The sequence below is a fragment of the Salvelinus namaycush genome, chromosome 7 (genome assembly GCF_016432855.1).
Source record: "Salvelinus namaycush isolate Seneca chromosome 7, SaNama_1.0, whole genome shotgun sequence".
Classification (NCBI taxonomy): domain Eukaryota; kingdom Metazoa; phylum Chordata; class Actinopteri; order Salmoniformes; family Salmonidae; genus Salvelinus; species Salvelinus namaycush.
Window position 1 is genome coordinate 44,532,152 of NC_052313.1, and position 17,099 is coordinate 44,549,250.

The following is a 17,099-nucleotide window of genomic DNA, read 5'->3' on the forward strand; positions in this document are numbered from 1 at the left end:
TAAACAATACATTAATTGCACTATAACGGCGACAAGCGGTGCCCACAAACTGTTAAAGTTGTCCCAACAGCAGAGCTTTCTTTTCAGCAGCATGGAGTGAATCCTTACCACCGCTACATCTGGCTACCAGCGGAGCCTTGTCTGGCAGCAAAACAATTAATTCAGTCTCGTTTACTGCCTTTAAAAAAACATAGCTAATACGGCTGACTTGCTTAAACAAATGTGGTTTCTACTGACAATTGAGATGTACAAACTATGGCTTAAGGGAACAATGAGCGGATAAGAGGCATTCCGTAATTTCGATTAAGACGTTAATGAGCGAGCGACGACGACGGACGAAGTCAATATAACTATATGTTCAGCACTTTTGAAATGTACAGCGACAGAATGCAGAACATGGGCCGCTCTTACAGTATTCTCCCTGTACACCAAGTCAGATAAAGGGGGCATATACTGTAAGCAGACATTGAAACCTCTTACAATATTAGATGATGACATTTCTCTAAAACAGGTTATAGGCTCCATGTGCAGCACCACCGAGTCAGAACAGTAACGTTAGGCGAAATTAAGAGGTGAAAATAGACCAAATGATTAGGGTGAGGCACATGGGCTACAAACAACTTACTACACAGCATACTTTCTTAGCTACAGCATATATATCTCCCTTGCAAATTACATCATTTATGCAGCAGCATACAATACATTTTTTCGACTCACCTTGGCTTGTGATGTGCTCACTTAAACATGAAGGTGGCGCGGCGGTTTTGTCATCCAACTTTGTCATCAAAGTCTGGCATTCTCTGGTGGGAACTCTGGGGAAAAAACACACAGCCACTCCATTGAATAGCAGGCTACTGTTACTAATGGCTTTGCACTACTTGCAGTTAGCCACTGATTCCATCCAAATGACTCAGTCTTTATGTCCAATGGCCGATGAACACCGATACGTTTTATCTATAATTTCTCTTCATTATTTCTCTTCATATGACAAGGATTGAAAAGGATGTGCTAGTGATTGACTTGATTTATGATGATGACTGTAAGCTAAGACTTTGAAAGTAAGATGTGGACATGATCAGTCCAATCAAAGCTACTGTACATATAACGTGATTTGACGTCATTTTATCTGTGGCCAATGACCTTTCTTTTTTTTTTCACCTTTATTTAACCTGGTAGGCTAGTTGAGAACAAGTTCTCATTTACAACTGCGACCTGGCCAAGATAAAGCAAAGCAGTGCGACACAAACAACAACACAGAGTTACACATGGAATAAACAAGCGTACAGTCAATAATACAAGAGAAAAAAAAGAAAGTCTATATACAGTGTGTACAAATGGCGTGAGGAGATAAGGCAATAAATAGACCATAGTAGCGAAGCAATTACAATTTAGTAAATTAACAATGGAGTGATAAATGAGCAGATGATGTGCAAGTGGAAATACTGGTGTGCAAAAGAGCAGAAATGTAAATAAAAACAATATGGGGATGAGTTAGGTAGATTGGGTGTAGATTTACAGATGGGATATGTACAGCTGCAGCGATCGGTTAGCTGCTCAGATAGCTGATGTTTAAAGTTAGTGAGGGAGATATAAGTCTCCAGCTTCAGCGATTTTTGCAATTCGTTCCAGTCATTGGCAGCAGAGAACTGTAAGGAAAGGCGGCCAAAGCAGGTGTTGGCTTTGGGGATGACCAGTGAGATATACCTGCTGGAGCGCGTGCTACGGGAGGTTGTTGTTAATGTGACCAGTGAGCTGAGATAAGGCGGAGCTTTACCTAGCATAGACTTATTGATGACCTGGAGCCAGTAGGTCTGGCGACGAATATGTAGCGAGGGCCAGCCGACTAGAGCATACAGGTCGCAGTGGTGGGTGGTATAAGGGGCTTTGGTGACCTTGAGCCTTCTTGGATTGGCACTTCTAATATAACTCTATGGCAAAACCCAAGGGGAAACATTTTTTGAGCTCTAACCTTAGACTTGGGGGTGACGTACTGTCCCATGAGTGAAAGAAAACTGAGCCAATCAGGCGCAACGCTCTGTATTTTCTGCTGGCTTGCCCCACCACCACAGAAAGCACTGACTTAGGCTGAAACACCTGCATTTTGGAGCTGCCTTACTCAAGAAAGCAAAAAATAGATAATGTTTGTATAAAAAAAAAAAAATGTAACCAGACAAGTCAGTTAAGAACAAATTCTTATTTACAATGACGGCCTACCGGGTTATCTGCCTTGTTCAGGGGCAGATGGACAGATTTTTGTCAGCTCAGAGATTTGATCCAGCAACCATTCAGTTACAGGCACCAATGCTCTAACCACTAGGCTACCTGCCACCCCAGATGTGGCTTTATTTATGCAGCTTTAAATAAATTGTTTTTTGTAATATTGTTTGCAAACTGATATGTGACACATATTAATGCCAAAATAACAAGCAAAACAGGCAAGCCTAAAAATGTGGGGCTCAAAACAGGTAGGGCTCTGCCCCACCTGCCCTGAATGACGGATCGCCACTGGTCTGTTACTTGAACTATGTGAAGCATTTATTTGGGCTGCAATCTGAGGCTGGTAACTTATCCTCTGCAGCAGAGGTAACTCTGGGTCTTCCTTTCCTGTGGCGGTCCTCATAAGAGCCAGTTTCATCACAGCGTTTTTGCGACAGCACTTGAAGAAACTTTCAAAGTACTTGACCTTTTCTGTATTGACTGACCTTCATGTCTTAAAGTAACCATGGACTGTCGTTTCTTTTCGCTTATTCGAGCTGTTCTTGCCATAATATGGACTTGGTCTTTTACCAAATAGGGCTATCTTCTGTATACCACCCCTACTTTGTCACAACACAACTGATTGGCTCAAACACATTAAGAAGGAAAGAAATTCCACAAATTAACTTTTAACAAGGTACACCTGTTAATTGAAATGCATTCCAGGTGACTACCTCATGAAGATGGTTGAGAGAATGCCAAGAGTGTGCAAAGCTGTCATCGAGGCAAAGGGTGGCTACTTTGAATAATCTCAAATATAAAATATGTTTAGATTTGTTTAACACTTTACTACGTGTTTCCATATGTGTTATTTCATAGTTTTGATGTCTTCACTATTATTCCACAATATAGAAAATAGTACAAATAAAGAAAAACCCTTGAATGAGTAGGTGTGTCAACTTTTGACTGGTACTTGGAAAAGGGTGCAGAATTGGAACAATTTAAAATGACATGTACTGCCCCCTACCTGTGTAGAGAGGACTAGTCTCCATGATCTTGGGGCTTCGACAAACTTCAAAGTTAAGTAAGGAAATTAAATTTAAAAAAAAATTCTCTGTGGGGGATGTGTTTTTTCATGTTCAGAAACATCTGTCCTTCCCTTGAGATATTTTGCTCTTTCTGCATGGAAACATGCCCCAGGGGAAAACTTCCTTGAGCGGTGTTCCATAAATATGGTCCCAGATTTGTTGATTGCAGCATCATGATGCTATTTGTTAAGTTACTACTTGGTCTGAAAAAAGCACACAGGAAAACTTTCATTTACTGCTGACTGTGTGGAGGAAATATGATATGGAGGTTTTCTGTGTTGTCTTTGAGGAAATTCTTCTGTGTTTCTATGACATCATTGATCAGGCTTGACAGTTGTTTGACAGTAACAATTTCCACTTTCTGTGTTTGACAGAAAAACATCAAATTATCTCAGTAAGAGAAAGCACAATATCTTAGACGGACACTACTCTAGATGTAGCAGCCTTTCCCGGCCAAACCCTAACCCGGACAACACTGGACCAATTGTGTGCCGCCCTATGGGTCTCCCAATCCCGGCCTGTTGTGATACAGCCTGGAATCGAACCAGGGTCTGTAGTGACACCTCTAGCATTGACATGCAGTGCCTTAGATAGCTGTGCCACTCGGGAGCCCTAAACACACTATCAACAAACTATCTGTTGATTAGCAAATGCTTCATATGGTTAGGGCTAGGTTTAGAATAAGGGTTAGGGTAAAGGTTAAGGTTACGGTTAGGGTAAGTGTTAAGTTTAGGGCTAGGATAAGTGTTAAGTTTAGGGCTAGGATAAGGTTGTGGTTAGTAGATAGTTAGTTGAAGTGTTACTGATAGCTTGTAGACCGTCTGTAGAGCGTCTACAGATGGACTATCCAAATAAAGCATTACCCATCCAACAAACATATCACCCACACATTAAACGAGAGAGAATGACAGAGTGCTTCTGTTTGGCTGGGTCTTCCTTTTACGACATTCCTGAACCGGCACAAGCAGGTTTTCCACCAGGGAGGAATGTTTGTTCTCTGGGCCTGTGGGGAGACTCCTGCTTCCACTGCTTCTGCTTCTCTTCCCGCTTCTTCTGCCCACTGCTTCCCGAGACTCAGAGAGACATCTGGGACTGAGACGGAGACCATGGCTTTCCACAACCTCTGTCTGCAGGTTCTACTGCTAACTGCCTTCCTCTCCTACTGCGCTCACTCAGGTAAAACCCTTCCGTCACTCTCACATTCATATTGTACATTTGTGATTGAGTGTACTCAATGACCCATCACATGAATACTGTAAATTCGCAGGTTGATGCATTCAAATGTCATAGTATGTTGCCACGTGACAAAATTGTTATGTAGAATAGAGATTCGGAAAAGGGTGCCTGCACGCCTGCCTCGATATATTTTCCCCATCTCACTCTTTTTTCGAAATTGCTGAGATCGGCCGAGACAGGATTTCTTCTTCCTCTTAAGGACAAGTGTGACATCTGATTTTGAAAGAGTTCAGTGGCTATTCTATCCGCCTTGTAGCCACCATCTTGGATGCTCTGTAGGAAGCTTTGATTTTTGAAGCTCACCGGGAGAAAGAATAATGGCTAAAAGAGAGAGAGAGGGAGAAAAAAGGAGAGGTAAACCAAGAGAATAGCAAGAGGGAGGGAGAGTAAAAAAAAAGTGGGGAGAGAGAGATGGATTGAAGTATTTGTGTGTGGAGGACAAAAGGAGGTCAAACCAGACCACAGCTCCTGGAGGGAGGATTTCACACCCTCGTGTCACATTGTTTGTCCGTGAATATCACCCTCCTACCGTCTACTGTCTGCTAGCTAGAGGAGGAAGGTCTCACTACTTCTCTAACCGGCCATCTAATATAAAACCAGACCCCACTGCATTTAAAGAACTACATTGATACAACACGTCCATTACCCTTTACACTTGTGGGAATGGGCTTATATGGATAGGGCTACATTGAAATGTTTCTTAGAGAATAAATATGAAAAGCATATGCATAACCATGGTAACAATTGAATTGGAACAGTTTGGAGATAACGGGTACATGATTAGACCAAAGTTGGGCACACCTGACACAAGACTGAATCCAAACATTACACTGTTGATTTTATGTCCATTTTACTGTGCTTTTCCCCATATTTGTTGAAAACGAAATCCGAAAATACTCTGGATATGTTCTGTAACATGATGATAATATTTCTGGAGAATGTGGGGTAGGTGCAACATAAGACAAAAACATTTGAATGGTTTGAGTGAGAGGTCTAACTGGTGTCTCCAAGTGGTCACACACCTCTCCAAAGTGTGCACCGATCCGAAGTCATTTCAATGCACTTTTATGACTCAAAGAAGAGTCTACAATTATATGTTTTTATTTAAAAAAAATTGCTCTCCTAGCTGTGCCATTGAGGAACTACAGCAAGCACAGTCGTAGTTGTTTTGTTTGGAACACAACCCTGCATCCCCGCCATCACACAATTACTGTTGTTGTTTACGCAATCCAAAAACGGTCCATTCTAAATCTCAACCTAGGTCAGGTGGGCATGATTTAAAAGTGTGTTCTATTGCCAACATTATAAAATATGATCTTACAGTGTTAGGCTTTCGCAAGGCAATTCAGAGAAGCAGAATTGTGGTGCGCATTGAAAGGAGTGTTCTTCAAAATTACTCTAACAGGCTCATTCTGTTCAGGACAACCCAGGGTATGATGATATGCCATCTTATAACTGTACATCAAACATAGTGATCATAAACGTTGACATCGCATATGGCAAGAGTTTTATGATTTGGAGATGTGAAGTGCACATTTGGACTCACAGATGTTTGACTTGCTTGTTTGACATCAAAGCGGCATTTATTATAATCCTCAACGTCTCACCTTTCAAAATTACATAGAGTCCTCATCATTTATTTCCCCCACTCAGACAACCAAAAAGGTGCTAGAGTTGCCCAATTCCCAGGAAGGATGGGGGTAACTTCTTGTCACTCGCGGTGCTCAAGTTCAGAACGGCTGTCATCAAACCCCATACAGAGCTGTGAAGCGCGGAGCCTGAGCTGTTAATTTGTTTTAGAAGCTTGCGGTTTGTGTTCATCTTGCATAGCACTGGTTGAAAAATAGAAATACCAGTGCCAGAATTCCATTGTTCCTCAACGGACCTTCTAACGTGTTGTTTGGGTTGCTTTGGTAGTACTTTGATAACTGGAGTGTTTTTCAAGTATTTGTGTGGTGAATGGCTTTGAAGGGAGGGATAAAACCTTTTTATATACATGTATATATATATACTAAAGGTTTCTATATACTGCATAGGTTTGATGTCTTGATAGGAGAATTGTAACACGTAAATGTTATAAAACAGAGCTGCTTCAGTGTTAGATTTCTTAGATACTCTTTACATGAACTTTCTCTCTGTCATAGGGCATAATAATAATATACACTGAGTGTACAAAACATTAGGAACACCTGCTCTTTCCATGACATAGAGTAGACTGACCAGGTGAATCCAGATGAAAGCCATAATCCCGTATTGGTGTCACTTGTTAAATCCACTTCAATCAGTGTAGATGAAGGGGAGGAGAACTGTTAAAGAAGGTTTTTTAAGCCTTGAGACAACTGAGACATGGATTGTGTATGTGTGCCATTCAGAGGGTGAATGGGCAAGACAAAAGATTGAAGTGCCTTTGAACAGGGTATGGTAGTAGGTGCCAGGCGAGTGTGTCAAGAACTGCAACGCTGCTGGGTTTTTCCCACACAGCAGTTTCCCGTGTGTATCTAGAATGGTCCACCACCCAAAAACATCCAGCCAACTTGACACAACCGTGAAGAGCACAGGAGTCAACATGGGCCAGCATCTTGTAGAGTCCATGCTCAGACGAATTGAGGCTGTTCTGAGGGCAAAAGGGGGTGCACTCAGTGTACGTCTTTCATAATAATGATATCACAGTTGATACAAACTGATGTGATGTTTAGACCAAGTACAATATACCCGATTTGTCTTTATTTAACCTCTTTTGTCTGTGCGTCTCCAACAGATGGCACAGCGGAGAGCAAGCTCCACAGACTACTGAAGAAAAGAGATGGTAATATGGATTATGGCTGTTTTTCATTAGACACATCTCACAGCTGAGACGACACACACACTGACCACTGAGCCACACTACATCCACATGTCTGCGTCATACATGTCAGGAAAACAATTCACCTTTCACTTGCTTAGTTAAATAAAGGTTAAATAAAAATAAATAAAAATAAAAAATAAAAAACTTTATCGACAAATCCACCTCAGGCGGTAAACTTTTCACACTTGTCTAGCTTGGAATAGCCCTGCCAAGTTCAGACAGACCTCCATGGCACGCAACACACGCAGTCCTCTGTGGGACGAGTGCCTGGATTGATAAGTGACAGTTTCAGATGATGATGGCTTTATGAGTCTTATTAATAATCTAAAAACACCCGTTGATATTTATAGAGTGTCGCTGATGCAGCCTTAGGCTCCTCTCCTGTCTGCCCTGGCTGCTGCTGGTCGGTCAGAACCACTCAATCTCTCAGTCACTGACAGCTCCCCTGCTCCCTACACACTTCCCCTGCCTCCGACCCTGCTGTAGGCAAACAGGTGTGCTTATTGACTGCTCTACATCCGCAACTTGTCCCTTAACCTCTCCTACCTGTATTTCCTTAGTGGGCGGAGGTATGAAGCCTGTGGGGGTGGCGGTGACCCCCTCCAAGGCCAAAGAGTTCCTGACCTCCCTACGGAGGCCCAAGAGGAACATCTGGGACCGCAGCAGGCCAGATGTGCAGCAATGGATCATGCAGTTTATGCACATGGGCTATGACGAGGCGGTAGGTGCACTGCACACTTCACAATACACTGCACTCTGCACACACAGATGCTTTACCCATTGGTCAGTAAAACATTCCTACAGTCCTTACAGTAATCCGATCTAGTTAACAACAACTGCATCATATACTATCATGTATTATAAACTGGGTGGTTTGAGCCCTGAATGCTGATTGGCTGACAGCCGTGTTATATCAGACCGTATACCACGGGTATGACAAAACATTTATTTTTACTGCTCTAATTACGTTGGTAACCAGTTTATAATAGCAATAAGGCACCTCGCTTGTTTGTGGTATCTGACCAATATACTACGGCTAAGGGCTGTATCCAGGCACGACGGAAGAACAGCCGTTAGCCGTGGTGTATTGGCCATATACCACACCCCCTCATGCCTTATTGCTTAAATATACAATTCCATGTGATATTAAAAATAACTGACTTACAGGAAGAATGTACAGCACAGTACAAGCACATTCCTATTATGTTCCTAGTTATGTTCCTTGTACCTTTAATCTAATCTGAATTATTTCCCTTTAATATGGTTATAGAAACTCTACCTATTTTTCCATCCTTGTATAAGCCACATGGTGGCATTTACAGGAATGATAGGTGAACATATGAAAAGGTCAGTCTTTGTGTTTGCTTTAGTCTCATACAGGCTGTACAGAGACATGACTTCCCGTCTACAGCAATGTCTTAGCAACACAACGCAACCACTCCGCCGTCTAGACAGTTCTATTAGTGTGTGTGTGTGTGTGTGTGTGTGTGTGTGTGTGTGTGTGTGTGTGTGTGTGTGTGTGTGTGTGTGTGTGTGTGTGTGTGTGTGTGTGTGTGTGTGTGTGTGTGTGTAACCTCTCTCCACTGTCCAGACAGCTCTATTATAAGGTGTGTGTTGATATTTTTTATAACAGTTAGCGAGGCTGTGTGATTGGGTTAATGTCGGTATCTGTGACACCTGTCTCCTAGCGGGCTCAGCAGGCTGCCCCCTGTGTGTGTGTGTGTGTGTCAGTTCATCCCAGCTCCAACATCAGTCGATGAGGGGCCATAATATTATTCTCACATCTGCGGCCATCGTCCAACAGTGGCAGACCTGTCCAAACCGTCTCGCCACATAAAGCCCCCTGACTTCAGAAATGCCTAATAGAAAACGTGTCAGTTAATTATTCAAGACGAACGTGAGGTTGCCCTCTAACGCCAGTAATACTACAGCTCAGACACAGTATCCCTTCCAAAACCTCATCTATTCAAACATGTTTACACTACTTTAGGTTTATTTCCCACTGGGGTCATACATTATATACTCTTCCATTCAAAAGTTTGGGGTCACTTAGAAATGTCCTTGTTTTTGAATGAAAAGCACGTTTTTTTGTCCATTAAAATAACATCAAATTGATCATAAATACAGTGTAGACATTGTTATTTTGTAAATGACTATTGTAGCTGGAAACGGCAGATTTTTTATGGAATATCTACTACATACAGTAGGCGTACAGAGGCCCATTATCAGCAACGATCACTCCTGTGTTCCAATGGCACGTTGTGCTAGCTAATCCAAGTTTATTATTTTTAAAGGCTAATTAATCATTAGAAAACCCTTTTGCAATTATGTTAGCACAGCTGAAAACTGTTGTTCTGATTAAAGAAGCAATAAAACTGGCCTTCTTTAGGCTAGTTGAGTATCTGGAGCATCAGCAATATGTGGGTTCGATTACAGGCTCAAAATGGCCAGAAACAAAGTAATTTCTTCTGAAACTCGTCAGTCTATTCTTGTTCTGAGAAATTAAGGCTATTCCATGCGAGAAATTGCCAAGAAACTGAAGATCTCGTACAACGCTGTGTACTACTCCCTTCACAGAACAGCGCAAACTGTCTCTAACCAGAATAGAAAGAGTGGGAGGCCCCGGTGCACAACTGAGCAAGAGGACAAGTACATTAGAGTGTCTAGTTTGAGAAACAGACACCTCAACTGGCAGCTTCATTAAATAGTACCCACAAAACACCAGTTTCAACGTCAAGAGGTGACTCCGGGATGCTGGCCTTCTAGGCAGAGTTGCGAAGAAAAAGCCATATCTCAGACTGGCCAATAAAAATAAAAGATTAAGATGGGCAAAAGAACACAGAGGAACTCTGCTTAGAAGGCCAGCATCCCGGAGTCACCTCTTCACTGTTGACGTTGAGTACTATTTAATGAAGCTGCCAGTTGAGGACTTGTGAGGCGTCTAACACAGCGTGCCATTGGAACACAGGAGTGATCGTTGCTGATAATGGCCCTCTGTACGCCTACCTAGATATTCCATATAGAATCTGCCGTTTCCAGCTACAATAGTCATTTACAACACTAACAATGTCTACACTGTGTTTCTGATCAATTTGATGTTATTTTAATGGATAAAACATGTGCTGTTCTTTAAAAAACAAGGATATGTCCAAGTGATCCCAAACTTTTGAACGGTAGTGTATATATATACACTGCTCAAAAAAATAAAGGGAACACTAAAATAACACATCCTAGATCTGAATGAATGAAATATTCTTATAAAATACTTTTTTCTTTACATAGTTGAATGTGCTGACAACAAAATCACACAAAAATTATCAATGGAAATCAAATTTATCAACCCATGGAGGTCTGGATTTGGAGTCACACTCAAAATTAAAGTGGAAAACCACACTACAGGCTGATCCAACTTTGATGTAATGTCCTTAAAACAAGTCAAAATGAGGCTCAGTAGTGTGTGTGGCCTCCACGTGCCTGTATGACCTCCCAACAACGCCTGGGCATGCTCCTGATGAGGTGGCGGATGGTCTCCTGAGGGATCTCCTCCCAGACCTTGACTAAAGCATCCGCCAACTCCTGGACAGTCTGTGGTGCAACGTGGCTTTGGTGGATGGAGCGAGACATGATGTCCCAGATGTGCTCAATTGGATTCAGGTCTGGGGAACGGGCGGGCCAGTCCATAGCATCAATGCCTTCCTCTTGCAGGAACTGCTGACACACTCCAGCCACATGAGGTCTAGCATTGTCTTGCATTAGGAGGAACCCAGGGCCAACCGCACCAGCATATGGTCTCACAAGGGGTCTGAGGATCTCATCTCGGTACCTAATGGCAGTCAGGCTACCTCTGGCGAGCACATGGAGGGCTGTGCGGCCCCCCAAAGAAATGCCACCCCACATCATGACTGACCCACCGCCAAACCGGTCATGCTGGAGGATGTTGCAGGCAGCAGAACGTTCTCCACGGCGTCTCCAGACTCTGTCACGCCTGTCACATGTGCTCAGTGTGAACCTGCTTTCATCTGTGAAGAGCACAGGGCGCCAGTGGCGAATTTGCCAATCTTGGTGTTTCTGGCAAATGCCAAACGTCCTGCACGGTGTTGGGCTGTAAGCAAGGTGCTCCTCCTGATCCTCCTTGCACAAAGGCGGAGGTAGCGGCCTTGCTGCTGGGTTGTTGCCCTCCTACGGCCTCCTCCACGTCTCCTGATGTACTGGCCTGTCTCCTGGTAGCGCCTCCATGCTCTGGACACTACGCTGACAGACACAGCAAACCTTCTTGCCACAGCTCGCATTGATGTGCCATCCTGGATGAGCTGCACTACCTGAACCACTTGTGTGGGTTGTAGACTCCGTCTCATGCTACCACTAGAGTGAAAGCACTGCCAGCATTCAAAAGTGACCAAAACATCAGCCAGGAAGCATAGGAACTGAGAAGTGGTCTGTGGTCACCACCTGCAGAACCACTCCTTTATTGGGGGTGTCTTGCTAATTGCCTATAATTTCCACCTGTTGTTTATTCCATTTGCACAACAGCATGTGAAATGTATTGTCAATCAGTGTTGCTTCCTAAGTGGACAGTTTGATTTCACAGAAGTGTGATTGACTTGGAGTTACATTGTGTTGTTTAAGTGTTCCCTATATTTTTTTGAGCAGTGTATATATGTATATATATATAAAAATGCACTCATTGTACTGCAAGTCACTTTGGATCAAAGCATCTGCTATGATATTATTTCATTGTATCTCCAGTTGTCCTTGAGATGGATCTCTCCAACTGCAGCTGTCACACAAATACCTCTGTCACACACTACCTCAGCTGTCACACACTACCTCTTCTAACACCTTGTCTATTCACTCTCATTCAAACAAGTTCACGAGTCTTCTAGCTTGATTTCATTAACGTTTAATCTCTTGTTGTCCATCCATCCCACAGAGGCTTGAGACTGACCTGTCCTACTGGATGGACCTGGCCCGGTCGTCAGACCAAGGTCGCCAGCACCATTATGACGAGAACGCCCCCATCGGGCCCCAGGACCCCGGGTCCTACAGACACGGCGCCAATGTCAATTATGACTACTATTAATTGGCCCACTGTGATTTACTCAGCTTCTCTGTCTCAACATAAAAATCACATGAGCGTAAAGGGATAGTTCTGATATTTTACATATTAAGATATGTGTTCCCTTAGACTACTTCAAAGGAAGGAAACAAATGTGTTATGTAAAATCGCTGAACTGTCCCAATCACATAAGTGCTTCCCTCTTCTGCCTTCTGCAACTTATCCCTCTGATGCTATTCTGCACACATACAGTAATGTAGCCTTCTCTGTAATGCAAGAAATAGAGCTAAGACATGCTTGTCCCAGACTATGGATTGGGTTTCACTGTCTCTACATTGTATCCTTTGCTGTCTGGGAGATTGAGACCTGCTGATGTACATGCTGTGATGGGACCACAATGCATTGGGTTGATCTGTCTGAATAACTAAATAAAGACAGTCAAAACCTTTAATAATTCATGACTCTTGTACATGTTGTGTCCAGTGTGTGGTGAACCAGCAGACCGTAGATACAGGCAGTACCTCAACCAGCCTGTAGATTGGATGCCAATCTATCCCTAAACTGACGCAAAAAAAAAAAAAAAAAACATTGTGGTGAAATAATGGCAAACGGGGGGGGGGGGGGCGACACAGCAAGTAGCACCAACTACAGTCAACAGTTTAATGGAAGAAAAAGACGGAGGTTAAAAGAGAAGAGAAACTAGGGAGTGAGTGCTATCTCTTCTAACCTGTGGTTTGTCCCACTGAAATTGATTTTCTGTAGGATTGGGATGAGTTAGTGCTATCCGGGATCCTTGGGATGTCCATACCCTAACCCTAACCCTAACACTACCCTAACCTTAACCCTTACCTAACCCTTACCTTAACCCTTACCGTAACCATTTAAAATGTCAACTTCATTGTTGAGTTGGGACATCCCAAGGTTCCCAGATAGCACTGACCGATTGGGACGGTTTCTGCTACTAATGTGTAATTAATGTGTGTTGTGTTTGAGTTGTTTGAGTTGCTCCCTGTGATAGGGCTGCCTTATACAACTGTCAAACAGTCAGAAAGTAGCAACAGTGGATCATAAATGTTCCACTCTGAAGCACAATGGAATATCTGTCAGTGATTTGTTCATGTCCATAGTCTCTTACAGATAATAGACATCGATCCAAGATGGCTTAGCAGTTCAGACGTCATTTTGTCCTCGTATTGTCGTGTCCTGTATATATATATATTTACACCTTTCTTCACATATCTTTATATATTTTATTATCCAAGAACTCAACTACAAAAGCTTTCCTGCAACCCGACTCACCAATTACAAAAAAAAGTATTATTTACCTCAAATCTGAAAATCCACAGTGGAAGCTAGCCAGGGGCTAATCAGAAGCTAGCCAGAAAGCTAACCAGAAGCTAGCCGGAAGCTAGCTAGAAGCTAATCTGAAGCTGCCCAGAAGTTAGCCGGTTTGCTGGCTAGCGTTGGTGTTTCAGCTGCCCACGTTTTGTGGTCATCACCTATTCCTTTAGCTCGATAATCTACCGGCACTTTTGTGCAACGCGACTCGGACCGGAGCATACCGTGCCTTTTTTTCTCAGTGTCCCCGGATTTCAGCCGCAGGCTCTGGACATTTGCACGGAGCCCCACCGGGCCTTCACGACTGACTGCCGACGTTATCTGCCCGAGGGAGTTATCCAACTGGCACCTCCGTCGCGACGTTACCTGAACGCTCATCTGGGGCCCGCTAATCGTTAGCTGTCTTATCGGCTGCTATCTGAATAAGTATATCGGACAATTTTTTCTTGGGTCACTAAAATCTATTTTGCCAATTGGATTGATCCCCTCTACCACACGGAACCCCACTAATCTACAGACGGAAACGCACGAGGTGTCTAAAAATAGACCTCCATCCTATGCTATCTTGCTACCGATAGCCATCTACCCGGCCAGCTGTCTGGATCGCCGTGACCCCAACCAACCTCTACTCACTGGACCCTTATTGATCACTCGATTAAGCATGCCTCTCCTTAATGTAAATATGCCTTGTCCATTGCTGTTCTGGTTAGTGTTTATTGGCTTATTTCACTGTAGAGCCTCTAGCCCTGCTCACTATACCATATCCAACCTTTCAGTTCCACCACCCACATATGCGATGACATCACCTGGTTTCAATGATGTTTCTAGACACAATATCTCTCTCATCATCACTCAATACCTAGGTTTACCTCCACTGTATTCACATCCTACCATACCTTTGTCTGTACATTATTCCTTGAAGCTATTTTATCGCCCCCAGAAACGTCCTTTTACTCTCTGTTCTAGACGTTCTAGACGACCAATTCTCATAGCTTTTAGCCGTACCCTTATCCTACTCCTCCTCTGTTCCTCTGGTGATGTAGAGGTGAATCCAGGCCCTGCAGTACCTAGCTCCACTCCTATTCCCCAGGCGCTCTCTTTTGATGACTTCTGTAACCGTAATAGCCTTGGTTTCATGCATGTTAACATTAGAAGCCTCCTCCCTAAGTTTGTTTTGTTCACTGCTTTAGCACACTCTGCCAACCCAGATGTTTTAGCCGTGTCTGAATCCTGGCTTAGGAAGACCACCAAAAATTCTGACATTCTCATCCCCAACTACAAGATTTTCAGACAAGATAGAACGGCCAAAGGGGGCGGTGTTGCAATCTACTGCAAAGATTGCCTGCAGAGTTCTGTTTTACTATCCAGGTCTGTTCCCAAACAATTTGAACTTCTACTTTTAAAAATCCACCTCTCTAAAAACAAGTCTCTCACCGTTGCCGCCTGCTATAGACCACCCTCTGCCCCCAGCTGTGCTCTGGACACCATATGTGAACTGATTGCCCCCCATCTATCTTCAGAGCTCGTGCTGCTAGGCGACCTAAATTGGAACATGCTTAACACCCCAGCCATCCTACAATCTAAGCTTGATGCCCTCAATCTCACACAAATTATCAATGAACCTACCAGGTACCACCCCAATTCCGTAAACACGGGTACCCTCATAGATATCATCCTAACCAACTTGCCCTCCAAATACACCTCTGCTGTTTTCAACCAAGATCTCAGCGATCACTGCCTCATTGCCTGCATCCGTAATGGGTCAGCGGTCAAACGACCTCCACTCATCACTGTCAAACGCTCCCTGAAACACTTCAGCGAGCAGGCCTTTCTAATCGACCTGGCCGAGGTATCCTGGAAGGATATTGATCTCATCCCGTCAGTAGAGGATGCCTGGATATTTTTTTTAAATGCCTTCCTCACCATCTTGAATAAGCATGCCCCATTCAAGAAATTTAGAACCAGGAACAGATATAGTCCTTGGTTCTCTCCTGACCTGACTGCCCTTAACCAACAGAAAAACATCCTATGGCGTTCTGCATTAGCATCGAACAGCCCCCGTGATATGCAACTTTTCAGGGAAGCTAGAAACCAATATACACAGGCAGTTAGAAAAGCCAAGGCTAGCTTTTTCAAGCAGAAATTTGCTTCCTGCAACACAAATTCAAAAAAGTTCTGGGACACTGTAAAGTCCATGGAGAATAAGAACACCTCCTCCCAGCTTCCAACTGCACTGAAGATAGGAAACACTGTCACCACCGACAAATCCACTATAATTGAGAATTTCAATAAGCATTTTTCTACGGCTGGCCATGCTTTCCACCTGGCTACCCCTACCCCGGTCAACAGCACTGCCCTCCCCTCTGCTACTCGCCCAAGCCTTCCCCATTTCTCTTTCTCCCAAATACAGTCAGCTGATGTTCTGAAAGAGCTGCAAAATCTGGACCCTTACAAATCAGCCGGGCTAGATAATCTGGACCCTTTCTTTCTAAAACTATCTGCTGAAATTGTTGCCACCCCTATTACTAGCCTTTTCAACCTCTTTTTCGTGTCGTCTGAGATTCCCAAAGATTGGAAAGCAGCTGCGGTTATCCCCCTCTTCAAAGGGGGGGACACTCTTGACCCTAACAGCTACAGACCTATATCTATCCTACCCTGCCTTTCTAAGGTCTTCGAAAGCCAAGTCAACAAACAGATTACCGACCATTTCGAATCCCACCATACCTTCTCTGCTATGCAATCTGGTTTCAGAGCTGGTCATGGGTGCACCTCAGCCACGCTCAAGGTCATAAACGATATCTTAACCGCCATCGATAGGAAACAATACTGTGCAGCCGTATTCATTGACCTGGCCAAGGCTTTTGACTCTGTCAATCACCACATCCTCATCGGCAGACTCGACAGCCTTGGTTTCTCTAATGATTGCCTCGCCTGGTTCACCAACTACTTCTCTGATCGAGTTCAGTGTGTCAAATCGGAGGGTCTGTTGTCCGGGCCTCTGGCAGTCTCTATGGGGGTGCCACAGGGTTCAATTCTTGGACCGACTCTCTTCTCTGTATACATCAATGATGTCGCTCTTGCTGCTGGTGATTCTCTGATCCACCTCTACGCAGACGACACTATTCTGTATACTTCTGGCCCTTCTTTTGACACTGTGTTAACAACCCTCCAGGCGAGCTTCAATGCCATACAACTCTCCTTCCGTGGCCTCCAATTGCTCTTAAATACAAGTAAAACTAAATGCATGCTCTTCAACCGATCGCTGCCTGCACCTGCCCGCCTGTCCAACATCACTACTCTGGACGGCTCTGACTTAGAATATGTGGACAACTACAAATAC

The 17,099-nt window shown here is 43.7% G+C and overlaps 1 protein-coding gene across 1 annotated transcript; it reads left to right on the forward strand.

Annotated features, from left to right (window-relative positions):
* Positions 1–4,390: 4,390 nt before the first annotated feature.
* Positions 4,391–12,445, forward strand: LOC120050739 (augurin-A-like). The gene is made up of 4 exons (XM_038997301.1): positions 4,391–4,460; positions 7,279–7,326; positions 7,926–8,086; positions 12,296–12,445. The coding sequence occupies exons 1-4, from the start codon at positions 4,391–4,393 to the stop codon at positions 12,443–12,445; spliced, it is 429 nt and encodes a 142-aa protein (XP_038853229.1).
* Positions 12,446–17,099: the final 4,654 nt, after the last annotated feature.